We start from the raw sequence: 22,898 nt of genomic DNA, 5'->3' as shown, positions 1-22,898 counted from the left end.
TATATACAATTACATGATAGGATGAAAACATGTACAAAACCTACTGCTTAAGCATCTTCTATGGGCAAAAGCTCCGTCATAGAATTGAATCTAATGTTGTAAAATCCTAATGTTCATACAAGAAACCAATCAGCTTAAGCTAAGCCCTTTAAAAAAGTGGTTGTGTGCAAGAAGATACAGCTATAAAAGAACAAACCTTGAAAAACATATCTGGTGGCTCTATACCGATCGCATGATAATGACTAACCAAATGGATAAATAATACTGGTGGAGAGTTAATCCTAATTTTCCAGATATTGTATCTGCAGGTTTACAATAAGTTGTCCTTTCCTTTTCTTTTTGCGGCTAGTCAAAATAGCATTCAACACGGCTTCTCATTGATTTTGCTCTACCATCTGCAAGAAATTACGAAGACAACGTTATAAAATGTGAACCAAACCTGTTGCCACTTGTCAGATGGAACTCATGGAGATGAAAATATGTGCACTTAATTTAACCCTCACGCAACTTGAACTCATGTGGCAACTTTCCAGCTGTCAAAACCTAAATCTGGTAAGGTAAAACTGATTATAGTTCAAATCAGTAGACCATATAGTGATCACACTTCTTTACAAACATAATATTAACACCAAGAAAATTCAATATGTAGCGAATCATAATGAAGTACTATTTCACAGAAAATGACAGATCAAATAATAGGCAATAATCTAAACAGTCTTATATTTCTTTACAGAGGGAGTATAACATTACTTCATTTGAAACTACAATGCTACATCACCCTTATTATTCCTATACTGAGAAAAAACATTTGAATGCAAATATCTGCCCCCTTCCATAAATTGATAAATGTGAGATTTCCTCACCTTTAGATGTGCGAACTGATTTCTAACCATTATGTCTTCTGGCCACTGCACCAAAGCTGCATGGCTCAGATTTTTCAGTGTTCCGTCAAATATCACATTCCTATGGTCCTCTAGTACAGTAACTTCCCTTTTTTCGCCCCTAGCTTCCTTGCCCTAGCATATAGTTCAGTATATCATCTGAAAATTCAGCTACAACTGTATACAACATAAATGTGTATAAGGCATCATACAAATCGTGACTAAAAGATTCAAATTGTATACTTATACTTGGCGAAGGAGCATTTACCTACATGAGAAAATAAAGTAATATAAGAAGCACATTGTGCGTTACTGATTTGCAAATTTTCATGAAAGAGAAAAGGATTAATAAAAAATAGTGTAAATCGGAAGCATACCCATAATGAAATGGCTATTCAATCCAACAACTATCACAAATGATAGTTTTTTGTTCCCACTGACTTCTCACATTCTTGACATGCTAGTTGATGATTCAAACATATAACCATTTGCACTTGCTGCAAAAGAGCATATTACTATATTGCGATAACAGTATGAGGAAACTGAAATACAACAAAGGTCCATCGCTGAAATGCAGTCACAGCCGATCTGGCCAAAGATTCCGAACATGATATTTTTATGAAGTTCTACTTTTCAAAACACATAGAAACACTGAATTATAAGCTTAAATATTTACCATCCACGCATATTCATGATGCTATTCGCTTTTACCATTCCGGCATATATTAGTGCACCAATTTGCAGGAGAAATACTGCAACCTTTTCGATCCACTACAAGCTGAGATATTATTTGATAGAGGTATACTCCTGCATGAGTATAACAGCGAGGTCCAGTATTTGACCCATTATTGCCACACAAACACTATTGAGTACACAATGAGGCCTACCGACTATTTTGAAACTCTATTTTGAAACTACACGAGGGAGGCTGCTGACTTTCAATATGACAAATTATGATAGATCCGAATCAACTGTATCCATACCATTTCAATACGACCCAACACAACTGTGCAATTACACGGGACAACAAACTTACGTCTCATTCACCATCATCATTGATCTCCACCGCCGACTCAACCTTGCTAGTTGTCTCACCATCATCGTTGAATGCACAATCAGCCTTGCTCTCCCTCATCATCAGTTCAAGAGAGGGTCGTCGCCCTCCCATAGCCCTAACAACCTCTCTGCTTAGAGCACCATTCCCATAAAATATTGGCTTATGTTTTCTTTTCCATACTATATACTTGTCATCGTTTCTCCCATCTAGCTATGTTTCTCAATTGTCCATGGGGTAAATGTATGTACATCTAGCTATGTTTCCATACAACAATTTATCAAAGTTTTCCCGTTTCTCCCATCTAGCTATGTTTCTCAATCTCCACTCCATCCCCTGGAGAAATAAGGTTGACATTTTCCACCCTCAATTCGTTCATGGAATTTTCATTTGGCTCTGTGGCTCATTTGAAAAAATAAAATTCTTTGCATTAAGATAATCATGTGAGTACAAAAGAGGGGTGCCCTTTGGTAACCAATCATCGATAATGATGATACACTTAGGAAATTAACACTGAAACCAGAACTTTTGTCTACTAACCAGATGATCCATGCTAACTGCAGACATGTACTCCATATAATAGTATTCATTGTGAATGCTTGTCTATGCCCAAAGGAAGAAAAATATAAGAAGCTCTACAATACTGGAATAATTTTTGAAGTAATCTTCTCGCTTAGGGTGAAAGTAAGCAGAGGCGACAGAATAAGATACCTGATAACGTCGATTAGGAACCCTACGACCAGACAAGATTGATCAATAATTTACACAATTGATGCTTGTTCTAGTCATTACCTTGTACTTGGCAGAAGTGCAATTACTACCACAGATTGCTAGCTAATAACTAAACAACCTGTAATAATTGTAATAACCACACGTTGCATATATATATATATATATATATATATATATATATATATATATATATATATATATATACGCTGATAGAAAATGTGATATTTGAAAAGAGAAAAAATAGAACATGAAAGGGGCTATTGCTTCAGTTCTTACATTAGGACGGCACAAAAAAAACATGCAATCGTTAGTGTGTACAGATATTAACAAAAAAATGCATGTTTCTGTTAACAGCAACAATACCATGAGTTTTGCTACTCTTCTCTGCCGTAAAATGGTGGCCTGGAACTAAAAAGGATCTAACTCACCTGTTGATTGGTTTCCCCCAGCCCCCTGCTTTTTTAGACACACGTGACGCTGTTGGCATAGATGCCCCTTGAGTGCAAGCACAATGGAGCAAGTTTACCATGCATTTTCTGCTTCTCTCCACCATCTCCACCGTGGTCATCTACCTCCCATCAGCACTGCACCAGCCTGCATGAAAGCCAAAACATGATTGCAATTCAGTTAGGTAATTTCAACATTATTCCATCACATTCAGGGTTAAGGTGCACAACCTAAATAAGAAACTTAAAGTGCTCTTTAACGGTCCAGAGTAAAGGTAAAATAAGAAACTGATTCTACTCTTCTATATGTAGCTCCTCTATTTTGCAATTATCATAACCGAAAGAATATTCAGAGTCATTGTTCCCTGCATATCTTCTAGCCTTCACCATAGGCCATAAATAAACTTGTTTATTTTGATAGTACAATACAAAACATAACTAAAATAGAATCATCTTTTAGAAATCATGACCTGATAGCAAGTCAACAGAGGATTGAACAATGAAAATAAATCAAAGAGCGGTGCTGTGATAACGATTCGATTTGGTCGAGTTGCCTATGAAACGTGTTTGTCAGCATCAATCAACTGAATCTAGATATATGACAAACATACAGTGGGATTGGTGAAGAATTGCCTATGAATTCAGTCAATATCATGCAACAGAGATGTCAGCGAAGGGAGATGTAGTCTCATATGGGCAGCACAAAGTGCACAACAGGCACAACGGTGCTTACGTTCTCCACCATGGCCTTAGCAGCATGGACCATGTTGGCCGTAGTACCTCTATTACGGTTCGCAGGGGAAAAAATTAACAGAACAATCAATTACACAAATAAGATGAGCCACGAGTGTACCAGTCATCTTCTCTTGATTGCGGATTAGCGTCCGCCTGCATAAGCTCTGTTGCGCTGACTTCTCAGTCTTGTGGGTGTCCATCATACTGCACATGAGAGGGGATTGGGGTCGCGGTGACAGCTTCAATTTGGTACCTTGTTGTAGCAGGAGAGCAGAGAAGGTTGGTAGCTCGTGCTTTGTCGCTGCCAATTTGGTCATGCCAATTGCAACACGAGTGTACCACAAAGAAACACAAACCAGAGATAAACTATAATCAGTTTCAGTTAGTGGATGAACCAATCAGCAGCTAGATCCCCCAAAATCCATCCCCATACCACGCCCTCACATCATCCATGGCGGACTGCCGCCGCCTCATCTAGCTCGTTCGCACCATGGAGCACCGCCACGATGTCTTCGTGGGCAGCCGGCGGCTCTCGGACCCATACTCGTGCTCGCGCTCCCGCCCCCGGCTAGCGGCTCCTTGGAACCCTCCCCGTGGTTCCGCTCCCGCCCCCGCTGTGCGTCATCATCCTCATCACGGCTGAGGCTCTTCACCAGCCTCTGCAACCACTACCCCAACAGAGGAGCCTTAATTGTTCGCGATGGGCGCCGACGGCATGATGGCTCTCAAGATCGCAGCAGGGGGCCGGGATAGGGGCACACCACCCCCAGGGTTAGTACTCTAGCGCCGACGTACTGACGCTCTCCTTCTGCGCCGCCGCCAAGCTCGCCGTTGGTTGGACGCGATCTAGAGTGGTACAGATAAGAGGGAGGAGTAGAGAATTTCTTCATGGGACTGGATCCCAGCGCCGACGGCCAGGACCGCGACCGTGGGGCGGATGAGGAGGCGACAGCAGGAGACATTTTTTCTCAGGAGCCGGGAGAGAGACGGGATCGGGTGCCATGGGGTGCGAGAGGCGACGAGGCCGCGTGGGTGTGGGATCGTGCGTTTGTGGGTTGTGGTTTTTTTTTTTGGCCTTTTTTTTCGGGCGGGGATGGAAGAAGCGGTGGGAGGACTTTCGATAGCTAGCGATAGAAGGGGGTTGAACCACGAGAGGAGGTCGAACCATCACGACGTTCGATCCCCCTTTAATAGTAGAGATTCATGGTTCCATTGAAGATGAATAGATGAAAGTTTTCCCGCAAAAAAAATACAGTCAACGGTCGGCTATAAGGAGTTGCCATGTCATCTAGAACAAACCTCATAGCCGGCATGTACAACAGTAAGTTTTAAATGTGTATTATTATATTAGTAGTTGGCCCATCTGACAATCTCACAAAGCGTCTTGGGGCTCGTGTTGCAGCCGCTACTAACCAAGAGCCTGCTTCTCTTCTCTTTCCTCTTCTCACTTCTCCAACTAAGTAAAAATATAACATTTTAGTCCTTATAGCCTGCTTATGTCACCTTATTTGGGATGCACATTCGCCAGGTGCTTCAGCTTCCGCACACACTTCTACACAGGAACACCGACGTCGACTTCATGTTTGGCGCGCAACTGCACACCAGCGTCTGCCCTTGGGCTGGGGGCTACCGCAACCCGGCGTCGTTCAAGTTCTCTTCAACAACACCTTCTTCAAGGAATTTTGCCCCTCCCCTCTACTTATTATGTATGAATATTTCGTCTACATTTCTCCCCATATAAAAACTATGTAGTTCAATGCTGTTCGAATTTTAATCTAGTTTTAGCGTTTGAATGCCTCCAATTATAAGTATGAATATTGATTTGATGTAAACAAAAAAGAAAATAAAGAGGAAACATATTATGAAGGTTGCATATATGACGACTCTTACTTTACGCACAACCTCTAAAATTATAAAAAGGTGATTGGCATAACACAGCTTCAGCAAGTGTGCGCCCCCCCCACCCCCACCCCACCCGAGCAACTGTTCCATCATTGTTAGTTGCATCGTGGTGTCACACGGGCCGCAATTCTCGTTCTAGCTTCTATCATTGCCATGTGCGTGCATTGATAGGGCCGTGAGGCGTCGATCTTGCTCGACGACGTCAAGGTCCAAGCCGAGGCCTCCTGCAACACACCGTTTCTTGCGCCGACATATTGGCCCTCGCTGCACGTGGTGCTGTTAACCTAGTAAGTATTAACACTATGTTTCTCTTGTGTACAGTTGTGTACTTAAGTCTTCGGGAGCACGAATAAGCTGATTGTGATCGTGATAGCAAAAGCGGTATGGTTGCATGCAACTCGAGCCCTGAATTGGACGGTGTTGCTGGGGCGGAGGGACACTCTCACGGCGAGCACGAGTATTAACTTGCCGAGACCTGGATCGGGACTCCCCGTGTTTCTCTCCTTGTTCAGCAGCAAGGGACTCCACACCCACGACCTCACCGTGTAGGGACTGATTGAGTGGGGCGAGACCCCCTAACGATTTTGTTCTTAATAGATATTCAGGATTGCCTAGCTAAAACTCAGCCGACCCAGACTTAACAAAGTCTCAATCACTGATATATTCGTGTGATCTTACATGAAGATCCGTGTAATGTTTTTTTTTTAAATTTTCCTTTTTTTATATGTTTTGTCACTTGATTGAGACTTTGTTAAGCCTCAGTCGACTAAAATCTAGCCACACCCGTAGCAATTAGCAAAAGAGAGATGCTACACGGATGGAGGATCATTTATAGAGTTAACTGACATGCACAGGTGAAGGTTTAGAATTGAAAATAAGTACAATACACCACAACCCCTAAAACTATTTTTTTTAGGGTAAACTCCTAAAACTATTCGAGGGGTTTGAAGTTAGTCCTAATACTATGACAATCCTCGTGTGCCATCATGTCCCAACGTGTATTTTCGATTCTATATGTGTCTATTCTTTTTCTTTCGACCTGCAGGAAGCTTCCTCTATGGCTTCATGGCCGTTCTTCCGTGAGAAAAACATCCAGTACGGCTGTACATATCTACCTACGTCAGTATCGACGCCATGACCACGTAGTATACCCCACGTTCATCAGAGTCTGGCCACACTTTTTTATACCCACTACACAAGGTGACAAGACTTATAGCAGCCCCTGGTGATGATCAGATCAGCGTCTTTTTCCAAGAACCCTTTAAAATATTCTGCAACAATGCGACCGCAAGTACGTCAAATTAACAATCGGAAAATCTACAAGGCTCCAGCTTCCCCTACAAATACGGGAGCCTGCCCGCCTTCGTTCTTCACCAGCCACCCATACCGCAAGAGGAAGCAAAGCAATTTCCAAAGCAAATCAGTTTTACACAGCAGAGTTCTGCAGCTAGCCGATCGGCAATGGCGACCAAGATCTACATCGTGTAATGCTCCGCCTCTGCTCGCTCTTCTTCCGGCTGGTTAGCTCGATGATTTGATTGTCTCTCCATTTTTTGTTTATCATTCAGGTACTATTCAACATGGGGACACGTCGCCACGCTGGCGGAGGAGATCAAGAAAGGCGCCGACTCCGTCCCCGGCGTCGAGGTCACCGTCTGGCGGGTGCCGGAGACGCTGCCGGAGGAGGTGCTGGGGAAGATGCACGCGGCGCCCGGGCGCGAGGACCACCCCGTCATAACGGCGCGGCAGCTGGCCGAGGCCGACGGCGTGCTGTTCGGCTTCCCGACGCGGTTCGGCATGATGGCGGCGCAGATGAAGGCCTTCTTCGACTCCACCGGCGGCCTCTGGCAGGAGGGGGCCCTCGCCGGCAAGCCCGCGGGCGTCTTCTTCGCCACGGGCACGCAGGGCGGCGGCCAGGAGACCACGGCCCTCACGGCCGTGACGCAGCTCACGCACCACGGCATGCTCTTCGTGCCCGTCGGCTACACGCACGGCGCTGGCATGTTCGCCATGGATGAGGTCAAGGGCGGCAGCCCGTACGGAGCCGGCACCTTCGCCGGCGCTGATGGCAGCAGGACGCCCACCGATGCCGAGCTCGCCTTGGCGGAGCACCAGGGGAAGTACTTCGCCGGCATCGCCAAGAAGCTCAAGGCCGTCGTCTGAACTGCTCACGGCACGGCGGTGCGGGATTGCACATCGTGTATGGATGGACTAGCACATATGCCCGTGCGTTATAATAGGAAGATAATTGTTTTTGCAACAAGCGGTGGAAAATGTAATTGATGTTTTCATAATAACGATCTCCACGGCGGTGGGTGACAGAGCGAGGAGCCGCGGTCTTCCCACTGGTCATGTTTGACCCGTGAGATCTTAATAATGGTGGGGCTAGTCAACGCGGCGACGACCACCTAACTTATACCTTTTTTTTCCTCCGGGTCGACCTCCGTCTTGGAATTGTGGTTCCGTCTTCATTTGGTTGCTGGGCGGCAGGCGACCTTCGAGGCAACTATTACTTCGACCACTTTCTCCTACAACGACGTAACCGGATGGATTACTAATTGCAGCGCATAAATTATGTTTCATTAGCATAAGCAGCGCATAACCAGGCACGAATGTCCCATTATTATCAGGGTTTATTCTCTTCAACTATTTTTGCGCTCACGTGCCCATAAATTTTATTAATTAGAGCAAAACCAGCATATTCTCTTTTATTAGCATGTGCCCACAATTTTTTCCCATTATAGACAACCAGCATGACACGTGCAAGTTATCTCCAACATATTGTCTTTTATTGACAAGTTCCCTCATTCTGCTCATAATTGTCGAAATAACCTCCTTATACTCACATAACCTCCTTATTTCCAGACAACTTATGGACATATAAAAACTGGTGTTATTTAGTATAAAATTTCAAGACGTCCCATCATTATCAGGGTTTATTCTCTTCAACTATTTTTGCGCTCACGTGCCCATAAATTTTATTACTTAGAGCAAAACCAGCATATTCTCTTTTATTAGCACGTGTCCACAATTTTTTCCCATTATAGACAACCAGCATGGCACGTGCAAGTTATCTCCAGCATATTGTCTTTTATTGTCTTTTATTGGCAAGTTCCCTCGTTCTGCTCATAATTGTCGAAATAACCTTCTTATACTCCCATAACCTCCTTATTTCCAGACAACTTATGGACATATAAAAACTGGTGTTATTTAGTATAAAATTTCAAGATGAGACAGTTCCTATCGTAATTGCAAGCTAGCTGAGTTTGTTTTATCCGTGGGCACAATAGGGAAGGTCCATAGTTCAATCCCCTAGCGCCCCTCTTTTTTGGGGCCCCTCTTTTTTGCTGCTCGTCCATCCGTCCAGTTTGGCCCACCTGGGGGATAACCGAAAAAATTAGGGAACTACATGTGGAATGGACGAAACAAAATCTATACACATATTTTTTTTCTTTTCTTAGGGCAGCCGTGTGGGAGCTACTATATGACGCTAGTTGCGTCAAATAGCGCGTGGGACGCACAACAGTTCGCGTCTGGGCCAGCCCACTGGCAGGCATCGAAATAACCTGTATTTGCAAGACACGAGCTATAATCAAAAAACGACGTGTGGAACACTGAAACACATGACCTTAAAGACCGGACCACATGCCGCTAGCCACGGCAACAAACGCCTACTACTAACCAATGGCCAGCCTGAATATTTAAGAACATATTGCAACGTCGGATATAAAATACTTTTTGATTTTTTTAAAATATGAATTGCCGAATATTCTTTGAAACATGAGCATTTTCTGAAATTATGAACAATGTTTTTAATATTCCATCCATTTTTGAAAAAGCATGTTTTTTGAAATAACATCATTTTTTGAACACAAAAACCTTTTATCAAAACCCAATCATTTTTTAATTTGTGGCCGGCTTTTGAAAACGGAACATGTTTTCAACATTCAGAACAAAATGTGTTCTTAAACTCCGACATTATTTTGAATTTGTGAACATTTTACTAAAAGAAGAATATATTTCATTTTTCTAATACTTTTTAAAATATTTTTTTAAATCACAAACAATTTTGGAATATTTCTTAGTTTGAAAAAAAGGGAACGAGAAAATGAATGAATGTTCAAAATATTTTTGAAAACACGAACACAATATTATAATTCAAATATTTTTCGAAAATTTTACAAAAAATAAAATTCTGAATTTTTTTTGAAAATTTTGTATTACGAAATAAGGTAAAAGTAAAAATAAATTTAGACGGAAAAACAAAACGGGCCAGCCCAGTCTTGGGTGCCCCGTGCGAACTCAAACTATCTACCGCCCAGGGCGAGAAATAGGATTTTTGAAGCTACATGGGCAGGCAAATAAGTGGGCTGGCTTTACTGGGCCACATCATGTGCGGGCCGAGTACGAAATTCGTGATTGCTAAAAATACAGATGGACGCACAAAAATTTAGTACCACCTCAGATAGAAAAATAAATTTTGATGGTGAACGGATGAAAAAATCGGCGAAACGCACCTTGCTTTATTAGTGGTATAGATATAGATATAGATACAGATGATTTCCGGTTGCACGCCGTGTCAACTGGAGCAAAATTTGTTTATTTACCAATTATTGCTACACCGTGCTAATTTCTATATCTTTTCCGGAAAGAAATAATAATGCGTGCATGTTGGCGACACTTGTGCTCAAAACTAGTGGTTGGGGCGCCATCCTGACGCCTGTTAAAGCTTAATTAACATACGTTAATTATGGGGAAATCTCCCCTTGTACCAATAGCAGCAGTTGCCTTTGGCAACTGTTGCATCGGTTCCTGCCATCTCTCCCGAATGGATGTCTCTTCAATGCATCCCTTCCGTTTGTATAAATACCTACAATCATCTAATGAAAGGACAAACATTCACTTTTACTTCTCTGTCTCCCGTTTCTTAACACGTTATCAGCACGCTCCCGGCAGAGCGTTTCCGGCGACGCACTCCCCGACGACGGCCGTGCTCCGTGCAGCAGAGGTAGCAACCCCGGCGGTTCTGATCTACGACGATCTTCACTTCGGGGCTCCACGAAAATCCTTGCGCTGGATTGATTGGCCTCGAGAAAGAGACATCCATTCGGGAGAGATGGCAGGAACCGACGCGACAGTTGCCAAAGGCAACCGCCTGCGGTTGGTACAAGGGAAGATTCCCCCATAATTAACATACGTTAATTAAGCTTTAACACTCCCCCAATCTACACTTGTCCATGTAATATCATCATCTTGAAAAGTCTCCTCCAAAAACCCTGTGAGAAAAATGTGAGGAGTATAGTGTTTGATATGTGTTGCTAAAACTCCTTCAATCCCAGTGGGAAAATAATGAGAGAAAAACGCAACATATAATGATTATTGTCTCTTTTAACTCAATACAAGAAAACCCATAGAGTTCAGAGGACAATAATTATGTCGTATATACTTTCCTAAAAACCCAAGTGGAGAAAACTGAAAGTATGACATATGATCTCATGTTGATATTACCTCATTAAAAACCTTTATGAGAACCTGTATAGTAAACTCATGAAGGGAAAAAGAGTATAATATGATGCATTGAACATGAACAATTTAGGAAGATACTCCCCCTGATTCTTGCAAATTCCAAAGCCGTCACATACCAATTCCATGAACATGTTTGTGGAATGTAAAAGTTGGTAGAGACTTGATGAACAAATCAGTTGCATGATTTGACTTGCAAGATATGCAATATAAAGATATTGCTTATTAGTAACCTGTTTGCATCCGGGCAACACAAGCAACATTATCTTTGAGATAATGGTTGGTGGATGTAGCCATGAGGTCTGTTTTGAAGACTCTTCATGAGAGGGCTACCACACCTAGTAGGAACACTAAGCTTGTCTACGATCTGACATAGTGGGGATCTGATCGATGTATCCAATGATATCGGTGTTCACATTTCTGTGAACTGAAGAAAAAACAGGACAAGACGTTTGATGCCTTGGAGATATCGAAAGATATTCTTGAGTACCAACCAATTGTGTTTGATGGATCCAATGGCATTATGGAATGTTGAGTCCCAATATCTCATTTCTATCATCTCTTGGTCTAAATAGACCTTTCTCTATGGATGGATAAGATTTGTCCATAATGAGTTTCTCCAATATATTTTGTATATAGACAACATCGTATACCATAATGTATGAATGAAGGTGCTCAAGTTGTAGCAACGAGCGGTATTTGATTTACCCAAGTCCTTCATTTTAAACTCCGTCATTTAGATGATTACATGCGTCGTCATTGCAGACACACAAACATGGATAATCATCATTGTAGGAGTAATCCTTGTGAATAAGGAACTAACTACGTTGGTTGTACCAAATGTACCGACGATAATAATAAGTCATATGGTGACTTATTGATTTTACACAATGTATGTTGCATTTTGTACTTCGATCCAGAATTGAGGTACCGTCGGGAACCATCTATATCTGAATCTAGTGATCTACATGGATATGTAATCAATACATCTATGAACTGCAGAGACAGATGGTTTTGAACTGCCAATGATATAAGTTGTCGGAATGAGATTCCACCTATGGAGAATAGTTGGGTATCTGCGTGAACCCTTGTGCTACAATACTTGCTCTTTGTTTCACCACCTCGTTGTTCTCAATTCTGTTTCCAGAAGAAAACTGGTGTAGGTATTGCTTATGAATACCTTCCCATTATTGAGCAAGATCATTTCTACCTAGATTATACCCTTTGCTTGAGTTCAGTCCGAGTGTTGTTCACACTTTGCCATGGCCATGGTCTTTGGATTTGAATCATTTGAAAGGTTTTTGCAATCTAGTTGAGAAATGTGTGTCGACAATTGTAGACTTCCGGTTATATGATTCTCCAGAATCTATATATCAATATATAGTTGATGGAAATATCGTTACCCATGGTGTCTGCTCGCGATTTCCCAATGCGATTGAGTCGGGTGTTCCAATGTCTCGGTCATTGTGTGCACTATGACCTGGGTTGGTGGAGGTTTCCCGTCCATTGGGTGTATACTACCCATTAGGTGTCTGTCAATGTGAAGTTGACTTGCATGTACTGATTCACAGGCCTTGATATCCTTGCTTGCGAGAAGCTGAATCCTGATGTACTTCTGCCATACATCTCCCCCTATTTCTTTGAACGGGGAGTGGAGTGGATTTTGTTGGTGAAGGAAATATGCCCTAGAGGCAATACTAATGTTGTTATTTATATTTCCTTATATCATGATAAATATCTATTATTCATGCTAGAATTGTATTAACCGGAAACTTGATACATGTGTGGATACATAGACAAAACAATGTCCCTAGTAAGCCTCTACTAGACTAGCTCGTTAATCAAAGATGGTTAAGTTTCCTAACCATATACATGTGTTGTCATTTGATGAACGGGATCACATGATTAGGAGAATGATGTGATGGACAAGACCCATCCGTTAGCTTAGCATAATTATCGTTAAGTTTTATTGCTATTGCTTTCTTCATGTCAAATACATATTCCTTCGACTATGAGATTATGCAACTCCCGGATACCGGAGGAATGCCTTGTGTGCTATCAAACGTCACAACGTAACTAGGTGATTATAAAGATGCTCTAGAGGTATCTCCGAAGGTGTTTGTTGGGTTGGCATAGATCAAGATTAGGATTTGTCACTCCGAGTATCGGAGAGGTATCTCTGGGCCCTCTCGGTAATGCACATCATAATAAGCCTTGCAAGCAATGTGACTAATATTTAGTTACGGGATGATGCATTACGGAACGAGTAAATGGACTTGCCGGTAACGAGATTGAACTAGGTATGAGGATACCGATGATCGAATCTCGGGCAAGTAACATACCGATGACAAAGGGAAGAACGTATGTTGTCATAACGGTTCGACCGATAAAGATCTTCATAGAATATGTGGGAACCAATATGAGCATCCAGGTTCCGCTATTGGTTATTGACCGGAGAGGTGTCTCTGTCATGTCTACATAGTTCTCGAACCCGCAGGGTCCGCACGCTTAATGTTCGACGACGATTTGTATTATGAGTCATGTGATTTGGTGACCGAAGTTTGTTCGGAGTCCCGAATGAGATCACGGACATGAAGAGGAGTCTAGAAATGGTCAAGAGGTAAAGATTGATATATTGGACGATAGTATTCGGACACCGGAATGGTTCCGGAGTGTTTCGGGTACTTATCGAAGTACCGGGGTGTTATCGGAACCCCCCGGGGAAGTAATGGGCCACATGGGCCTTGGGAGGGAGGCACACCAGCCCACAAGGGGATGGCGCGCCCCCACCTGAAAGGGGTCTGAATTGGAGTGGGGAAGGGGGCGGCGCCCCCCTTTCCTTCTCCTTCTCCCTGTCCTTCCCTCTTTCCCTCTCCGGTAAAAGGAAGGGGGGGTCCGAATTGGACTTGGAGTCCTAGTAGGACTCCTCCCCACTTGGCGGCACGCCTTGGCCGGCCTCCTCTCCTCTCCCCCCTTTATATACGTGGGAGGGGGGCACCTCCTAGACACACAATTGTTCCTAGCCGTGTGTGGTGCCCCCCTCCACAGTTTACGCCTCCGGTCATATTCACGTAGTGCTTAGGTGAAGCCCTGCGCGGATAACTTCACCATCACCATCACCACGCTGTTGTGCTGACGGAACTCTCCCTCGACACTTTGCTGGATCAAGAGTTTGAGGGACGTTATCGAGCTAAACGTGTGCAGAACTCGGAGGTGCCGTACGTTCGGTACTTGATCGGTTGAACCGAGAAGACGTTCGACTACATCAACCGCGTTAAACTAACGCTTCCGCTTTCGGTCTACGAGGGTATGTGTACATACTCTTCCCCACTCATTGCTATGCATCTCCTAGATAGATCTTCCGTGAGCATAGGAATTTTTTTGAAATTGCATGCTACGTTCCCCAACAGTGGTATCAGAGTCAGGTCTATGCATAGATGATATGCACGAGTAGAACACAAAGAGTTGTGGGCGGTGATAGTCATACTGCTTACCACCAACGTCTTATTTTGATTCGGCGGTATTGTTGGGTGAAGCAGCCCGGACCAACCTTACATTACCACGTTCATGAGACCGGTTCCACCGACAGACATGCAACTTGTTTTGCATAAAGGTGGCTGGCGGGTGTCTGTTTCTCCAACTTTAGTTGAATCGAATTTGACTATGACCGGTCCTTGTTGAAGGTTAAAATAGCAAACTTGATGAAACATCGTTGTGGTTTTGATGCGTAGGTAAGAACGGTTCTTACTAGAAGCCCGTAGCAGCCACGTAAAATTTGCAACAACAAAGTAGAGGACGTCTAACTTGTTTTTGCAGGGCATGTTGTGATGTGATATGGTCAAGACATGATGTGATATACGTTGTTGTATAAGATGATCATGTTTTGTAAAAGTTATCGGCAACTGGCAGGATCCTTATGGTTGTCGCTTTATTGTATGTGATGCACATGCCATGTAATTGCTTTAGTTTATCACTATGCGTTAGGGATAGTTGGCGAGACGACCACGACGCTACGATGGAGATCAAGGTGTAAAGCCGGTGACGAAGGAGATCATGACGGTGCTTTGGAGATGGAGATCAAAAGCACAAGATGATGATGGCCATATCATGTCACATATTTTGATTGCATGTGATGTTTATCTTTTATACATCTTATTTTGCTTAGTACGACGGTAGCATTATAAGATGATCCCTTTACTAAATTTCAAGGTATAAGTGTTCTCCCTGAGTATGCACCGTTGCGAAAGTTCTTTGTGCCGAGACACCACGTGATGATCGGGTGTGATAGGCTCTACGTTCACATACAACGGGTGCAAGACAGTTTTGCACATGCGGAATACTCGGGTTAAACTTGACGAGCTTAGCATGTACAGACATGGCCTCGGAACACTTGAGACCGAAAGGTCGAACGTGAATCATATAGTAGATATGATCAACATAGAGATGTTCACCATTGATGACTACTACATCTCACGCGATGATCGGACATGGTTTAGTTGATTTGGATCACGTATCATTTAGATGACTTGAGGGATGTCTATCTAAGTGGGAGTTCTTAAGTAATATGATTAATTGAACTTAATTTATCATGAACTTAGTCCTGATAGTATTTGCAAATTATGTTGTAGATCAATAGCTCGCAATGTAGTTCCCGTTTATTTTTGATATGTTCCTAGAGAAAAATAAGTTGAAAGATGATAGTAGCAATGATGCGGACTAGGTCCGTGATCTAAGGATTATCCTCATTGCTGCACAGAAAACTTATGTCCTTGATGCACCGCTAGGTGACGGACCTATTGCAGGAGCAGATGTAGACGTTATGAACGTTTGACGAGCTCGATATGATGACTACTTGATAGTTTAGTGCGCCATGCTTTACAGCTTAGAACCAGGACTTCAAACACGTTTTGAACGCCACGGAGCATATGAGATGTTCCAAGAGCTGGAATTTATATTTCAGACTCATGCCCGTGTCGAGATGTATGAGACCTCTGACAAGTACTTTGCCTACAAGATGGAGGAGAATAGCTCAGCCAGTGAGCATGTGGTCAGAATGTCTGAGTACTACAAATCGCTTGAATCAAGTGGGAGTTAATCTTCCAGATAAGATAGTGATTGACAGAGTTCTCTAGTCACTATCACCAAGTTACTAGAACTTCGTGATGAACTATAATATGCAAGGGATAACGAAAACGATTCCTGAGCTCTTCGTGATGCTGAAATCGACGAAGGTAGAAATCAAGAAAGAGCATTAATTTTTGATGGTTAACAAGGCCACTAGTTTCAAGAAAAAGGGCAAGGGAAAGAGAGGGAAATTCAAGAAGAATGGCAAGCAAGTTGCCGCTCCCGTGAAGAAGCCCAAAGCTAGACCTAAGCCTGAAACTGAGTGCTTCTACTGCAAAGGAAATGGTCACTGGAAGCAGAACTTCCCCAAGTACTTGGCGGATAAGAAGGATGGCAAAGTGAATAAAGGTATATTTGATATACATGTTATTGATGTGTACTTTACTAGTGTTCATAGTAAACCCAGGGTATTTGATACCGGTTCAGTTGCTAAGATTAGTAAATCAAAATAGGAGTTGCAAAATGAACAGAGACTAGTTAAGGGCGAGGTGACGATGTGTGTTGGAAGTGATTCCAAGGTTGATAAGATCACCATCGCATACTCCCTCTACCTTCGAGATTAGTGTTGGACCAAAATAAATGTTATTTGGTGTTTGCGTTGAGCATGAATATGATTGGATCATGTTTATTGCGATACGGTTATTCATTTAAGTCAGAGAATAATTGTTGTTCTGTTTACATGAATAAAACCTTCTATGGTCATACAACCAATGTAAATGGTTTATTGAATCTCGATCATAGTGATACACATATTCATAATATTGATGCCAAAAGATGCAAAGTTGATAATGATAGTGCAACATATTTGTGGCACTGCTGTTTAGGTCATATTGGTGTAAAGCGCATGAAGAAAGTCCATACGGATGGATTTTTGGAATCAGTTGATTATGAATAATTTGATACTTGCGAACCATGCCTCATGGGCAAGATGACTAAATCTCCGTTCTCCGGAACAATGGAGCGAGCCACTGACTTATTGGAAATAATACATACCGATGTATGCGGTCCGATGAGTGTTGAGGTTCGCGGTGGGTATCGTTATTTTCTGACCTTCACGGATGATTTGAGCAGATATGGGTATATTTACTTGATGAAACACAAGTCTGAAACATTTGAAAAGTTCAAATAATTTCAGAGTGAAGTGGAGAATCATCGTAACAAGAAAATAAAGTTTCTACGATCTGATCGTGGAGGCGAATATTTGAGTTACGAGTTTGGCCTTCATTTAAAACAATGTGGAATAGTTTCACAACTCACGCCACCTGGAACACCACAGCGTAATGGTGTGTCCGAACATCGTAACCGTACTTTATTAGATATGGTGCAATCTATGATGTCTCTTACCGATATACCGCTATCATTTTGGGGTTATGCATTAGAGACAACTACATTCACGTTAAATAGGGCACCGTCTAAATCCGTTGAGATGATACCGTATGAACTGTGGTTTGGCAAGAAACATAAGCTGCCGTTTCTTATAGTTTGGGGCTGCGATGCTTATGTGAAAAAGCTTCAGGCTGATAAGCTCAAACCCAAATCATAGAAGCGCGTCTTCATAGGATACCCAAAAGAAATTGTTCAGTACACCTTCTATCACAGATCCGAAGGCAAGATCTTTGTTGCTAAGAATGGATCCTTTCTAGAGAAGGAGTTTCTCTCGAAAAAAGTGAGTGGGAGGAAGTGGAACTTGATGAGGTAATTGTACCTTCTCTCGAATTGGAAAGTAGCTCATCACAGAAAACCATTCCCGTGATGCCTACACCAACTAGAGAGGAAGCTAATGATAATGATCACGAAACTTCAATCAAGTTACTACCGAACCTCGTAGGTAAACCAGAGCACGTCCCGCACCAGAGTGGTACGGTAATCCTGCTCTGGAAGTCATGTTACTAGACCATGACGAACCTACGAACTATGAGGAAGCTATGATGAGCCTAGATTCCGATAAATGGCTTGAGGCCATGAAATCTGAGATAGGATCCATGTATGAGAACAAAGTATGGACTTTGATTGACTTGCTCGATGATCAGCGATCCATTGAGAATAAATGGATCTTCAAGAGTTAGACGGACGTTGATAGTAGTGTTACTATCTACAAAGCTCGAATTGTCGCAAAAGGTTTTCGACAAGTTCAAGGTGTTGACTACGATGAGATTTTCTCACTCGTATCGATACTTAAAGTATGTCCGAATCATGTTAGCAATTGCCGCATTTTATGAAATCTGGCAAATGGATGTCAAAACTGCATTCCTTAATGGATTTATTAAAGAAGATTTGTATATGATGCAACCAAAAGGTTTTCTCAATCCTAAAGGTGCTAACAAAGTGTGCAAGCTCTAGCGATCCATCTATGGACTGGTGCAAGCATCTCGGAGTTGGAATATACGCTTTGATGAGTTGATCAAAGCATATAGTTTTATAAAGACTTGCGGTGAAGCCTGTATTTACAAGAAAGTGAGTGGGAGCACTACATCCTTTCTGATAAGTGTATGTGAATGGCATATTGTTGATCGGAAATGATGTAGAATTTTCTGGAAAGCATAAAGGAGTGTTTGAAAGGATTTTTTTCAAAGAAAGACCTCGGTGATTCTACTTATATATTGGGCATCAAGATCTATAAAGATAGATCAAGACGCTTGATAAGACTTTCGATGAATACATACCTTGATAAATTTTTGAAGGAGTTCAAAATGGATCAGTCAAAGAAGGAGTTCTTGCCTGAGTTGTAAGGTATGAAGTTGAGTAAGACTCAAAAACCGACCACGACAGAAGATAGAGAGAGAATGAAAGTCATTCCCTATGCCTCAGCCATAGGTTATAAAGTATGCCATGTTGTATACTGGACCTATTGTGTACCTTGCCATGAGTTTGGCAAAGGGGTACAATAGTCATCCAGGAGTAGATCACTAGACAACGGTCAAAATTATCCTTAAAGGACTAAGGAAATATTTCTCGGTTATGGAGGTGATAAAGAGTTCATCGTAAAGAGTTACGTCGATGCAAGCTTCACTGGTACGCGTCGGTGCTATACAAACGGTTTTAACCCTTTCTGCGACGGCATTTGGAACCGTCGCCTAGTGAGTGACGGCGATAGGGGGTCCTTCCCACACGACCCAAAAACCGTCGGGGATAGGGAGACTTGATGCATACAGTTGTCCCTATATAACCGTTTCCGATATCTCGAATATCCCAAACGCTTCATCCTTGCTACTCGTTTGTGCTCGCATTGCCATCGCGGTCGGAGTTTTGTGGTTTTACCTAAACCAGGCAGATTCGAGGCACGGGAGTTTTCTAGGCAGATTCCAGGCACATGATTTTTACGATGCCTGGCACATCACAAACAGTTCATGATTATAAACCATGTACGATAGGTAGACAATCACACATGTTTAGTTTTCCCGCACCATATGCGATAGTGTCCGACATCACACACGCTTTGCAAATGGTAACTGTGTGCATTGTTACACACGTTTCCTCTCTGTGAACCGCGTCGGATTATGATGTATATCGCACGCTGTGCTTTATTAACCGTGTGCGCCGTAATGACCTGCACACCGTAATTTCGCCCTAATTTAATTCCTGCTATTTAAAATTGTACCTAATTTAAACTTGAAAGTAGGATTTAGCTTTATTCATATCCATCAGGTTCAAACAACCAATGCATTATTCGATTCACAGGTACATATGTTTAAGAATTACATAAGCACCAAATAAAGAATGATGAACCAGGGTTCTATACTTGTAGTATTACAGATGGTAAAGAAAGAGGCGACAGACATTCCGGTTGCTGAACAAGGTGAAGCGGAATGGCCCTATTGTGCTCTCCTGGATGCAGAAGGCATGTAGTACTCTAGTCCAACCCCTTATGATGGTCGTCCGCCAATCATGTAGTTTGAGAGGTAATCTTGAGTAAACTGCTTCAGGATCCACTGCAAAAGAAAAAATATTCATACATTGTCATCTAACACAACTCATTATAGGCAGTAGAAAGAAGGCTACATGGTTCTTACTTACCATCCCGCAGTTCACTGTTGTCTTGCATAAAGTGTACATAAATAGTTCGATTAACGTCTTTGGACCCATTTTAATAACAATCTTTATTAGTTTCCTCACTTGATGCTGGTTCATGAATATCTCATTGCCCCAGAAAGGGTCGAAGTGTGGAACTTTGGCAATAATATATGTACCTAAAAGCACCAAGTCAATATTAGAAGCTAAACAACAATTGAAAAATGATGTAGTACAACACTCCCTCCATCCCATTATATAAGATTTTATTACATGTATATCTAGACATCATCAGAACATTAAGGTAACACTCTTCCTTGTTGCTATGTAGCCTGAGATTGCATATTTAGTCATTCAGTACAATGTATGTTGCTATGTAGCCTCAGATATATTAAATATGGCCCTAGTTAACCTACTGATAAATGGGTTATAGATATATTCAGTGAAATGTCCGATTCGACGATTAATCCCTTATCATCCCTAGGCTATATGGTACCGGCCAGCTACCGATATCCTGAATAGTGAGTACATATAAGCAATGCGATGAAACTAACCTCGATGGAAAACAACACTGTTCTCAATATTGTCCTGCATGAGTATATATAAAGGCATGTTAAGCACAACAGGCTAAACATCAACCAAATATATCCATGGTAGAGAACATAATCTACAAATGATAGCTTCAGTGTGCAGGCTTAAGCACGCTAGTTAAGCAAAATAAGAAGTGGAAAGGTGTGTTAACTGCATCAGACATAAAATTTAAAAACAAGCAAATAGTCATTCAAACTGGTATTGTGCAGGTCTAAAGTACACTAGTTATTGTTAAAAAAACGAAAAGGCATGTTAACTACAATATCCTTAACAACAACCAAATATCGTAATTCATAGTGGTATTGTTGAAACTGTTATTGATGAAATTGAACTGCACGGCAAATAGTTGCACATATAGAGTATCACATTGTGAAGAACTGAAATAAACAAGTCATAAGGCCATCTCTAGCCGATCCTTTAAAAGTTAAAGGACTAAAACCCTTAGTGGATATATGTGTGTGTGTATATATATATATATATATATATATATATATATATATATATATATACGCCAGCAATTTTTGGCCTTTTCTAGTCGACCCCCTAAACATAACGTTGTAAGCTTCAATTTGATCAAGTTCAAAGCAGGTTCAACCGAAAGTAGCATGCATTCAAACATAAACATAGATAGTTTTGCATAACCGAACATAAAACATAAATTTAAACTAAGCTAAACTACTTTCGGTCGAAGTAGAGGTCGAGCCAATCCTTCCTCGTCATGTACGGTGTGCCGCGAGCTGGGTCCGGGCCGGTGCCGTCGTCGGGGTCATTGGGAAGGCACTCCTCCACTCGTCGAAGTCGATCTCCTCGTCCTCGGGGCCCACCTCGATGCCCTCCGTGCCGTCGTCGCCGCCACCTTCGACCTCGTCATCGGAGGAGGGCGCGATAACCTCGCCGCCCTCCGCGCCGCTGTCCTCGCCGCCTTCGACCTCGTCATCGGAGGAGAGTGCGAACCTCGCGGCCCTTCGCACCAGCAAAGATTGCCCCCTCCGCCTCCATGAGCTCCGGATGCTACCGGCGGAGCTCTTGCATGTAGGCCTCGTCGGCGGCCTCGGCCTCGAGGCACTCCCACGCCTCGCGGTCCTCCCGCTCCATAGCCGAGCTCACCACCCCTGGCTCCGGTGGAATGAGGTCGACCGGACGTGTGCCGAAGGGGAAATTGAGCTTAGCCGCCGCACCGTGGTAGCGGACCTGCCAGCGGTTGTACTCCATGGTCGCGAGCTCGGCCTTGTGGAAGCTACCGAGCCACCGGCGGGTGTGGGTCTCCCGATCTGTAATCTCAGCGACTCACGTCTCCCACCGCCGCTGCCGGACCCCGAGGTAGGACCTCGTCGGTTGCCGGGTCCGAGGGAGGACGGGGAAGTCCTTGAACCGGCGTAGGGGCACGGCGGCGGGCGGACGGGGGGACCGGCCACGGTAGATCGAGCCTGATGACCCAGAAGTATAGGGGATCAATTGTAGCTCTTTTCGATAAGTAAGAGTGTCGAACCCAACGAGGAGCAGAAGGAAATGACAAGTAGTTTTCAGTAAGGTAATGTCTACAAGTGCTGAAACTGTAAGTAGCGAGTAGTTTGATAGCAAGATAATTTGTAACGAGCAAGTAACGATAATAGTAACCAAAGTGCAGCAAGGTAGACCAATCTTTTGAGGCAAAGGACAGGCCAAAATGGTCTCTTATGATAAGCAAAGCGTTCTTGAGGGTACACGAGAATTTCATCTAGTCACTTTCATCATCTTGGTTTGATTTGTGTTCGCTACTTTGATAATTTGATATGTGGGTGGACCGGTGCTTAGGTGCTGTTCTTACTTGAACAAACCTCCTACTTATGATTAACCCTCCCGCAATCATCCGCAACTACGAGAAAAGTATTAAGAATAAATTCTAACCATAGCATTAAACTC

At 42.8% G+C, this 22,898-nt stretch overlaps 1 protein-coding gene and 2 long non-coding RNA genes across 4 annotated transcripts; 1 reads left to right on the top strand and 2 right to left on the bottom strand.

Annotated features, from left to right (window-relative positions):
* Positions 1–2,811, bottom strand: LOC120974964 (uncharacterized). Of its 2 annotated transcripts, none has more exons than XR_012201857.1 (3): positions 1,918–2,811; positions 1,259–1,378; positions 1–1,149 (listed from the first exon to the last, which is right to left on the bottom strand). It is a non-coding gene; the product is annotated as an uncharacterized lncRNA (long non-coding RNA). The 2 variants fall into 2 exon arrangements; XR_012201858.1 differs by having other exon boundaries at positions 1–1,058.
* A 66-nt stretch (positions 2,812–2,877) lies between these two features.
* LOC141041956 (uncharacterized) lies at positions 2,878–4,881 on the bottom strand. The gene is made up of 3 exons (XR_012203730.1): positions 4,282–4,881; positions 3,967–4,149; positions 2,878–3,261 (listed from the first exon to the last, which is right to left on the bottom strand). It is a non-coding gene; the product is annotated as an uncharacterized lncRNA (long non-coding RNA).
* A 2,175-nt stretch (positions 4,882–7,056) lies between these two features.
* Positions 7,057–8,047, top strand: LOC109768303 (quinone-oxidoreductase QR2). The gene is made up of 2 exons (XM_020327032.4): positions 7,057–7,234; positions 7,319–8,047. The coding sequence occupies exons 1-2, from the start codon at positions 7,212–7,214 to the stop codon at positions 7,911–7,913; spliced, it is 618 nt and encodes a 205-aa protein (XP_020182621.1). The 5' UTR covers positions 7,057–7,211; the 3' UTR covers positions 7,914–8,047.
* Positions 8,048–22,898: the final 14,851 nt, after the last annotated feature.

Source organism: Aegilops tauschii, chromosome 2 (genome assembly GCF_002575655.3).
Source record: "Aegilops tauschii subsp. strangulata cultivar AL8/78 chromosome 2, Aet v6.0, whole genome shotgun sequence".
NCBI classification, from domain to species: Eukaryota; Viridiplantae; Streptophyta; class Magnoliopsida; order Poales; family Poaceae; genus Aegilops; species Aegilops tauschii.
This window is presented reverse-complemented; position numbering and strand designations above follow the sequence as displayed.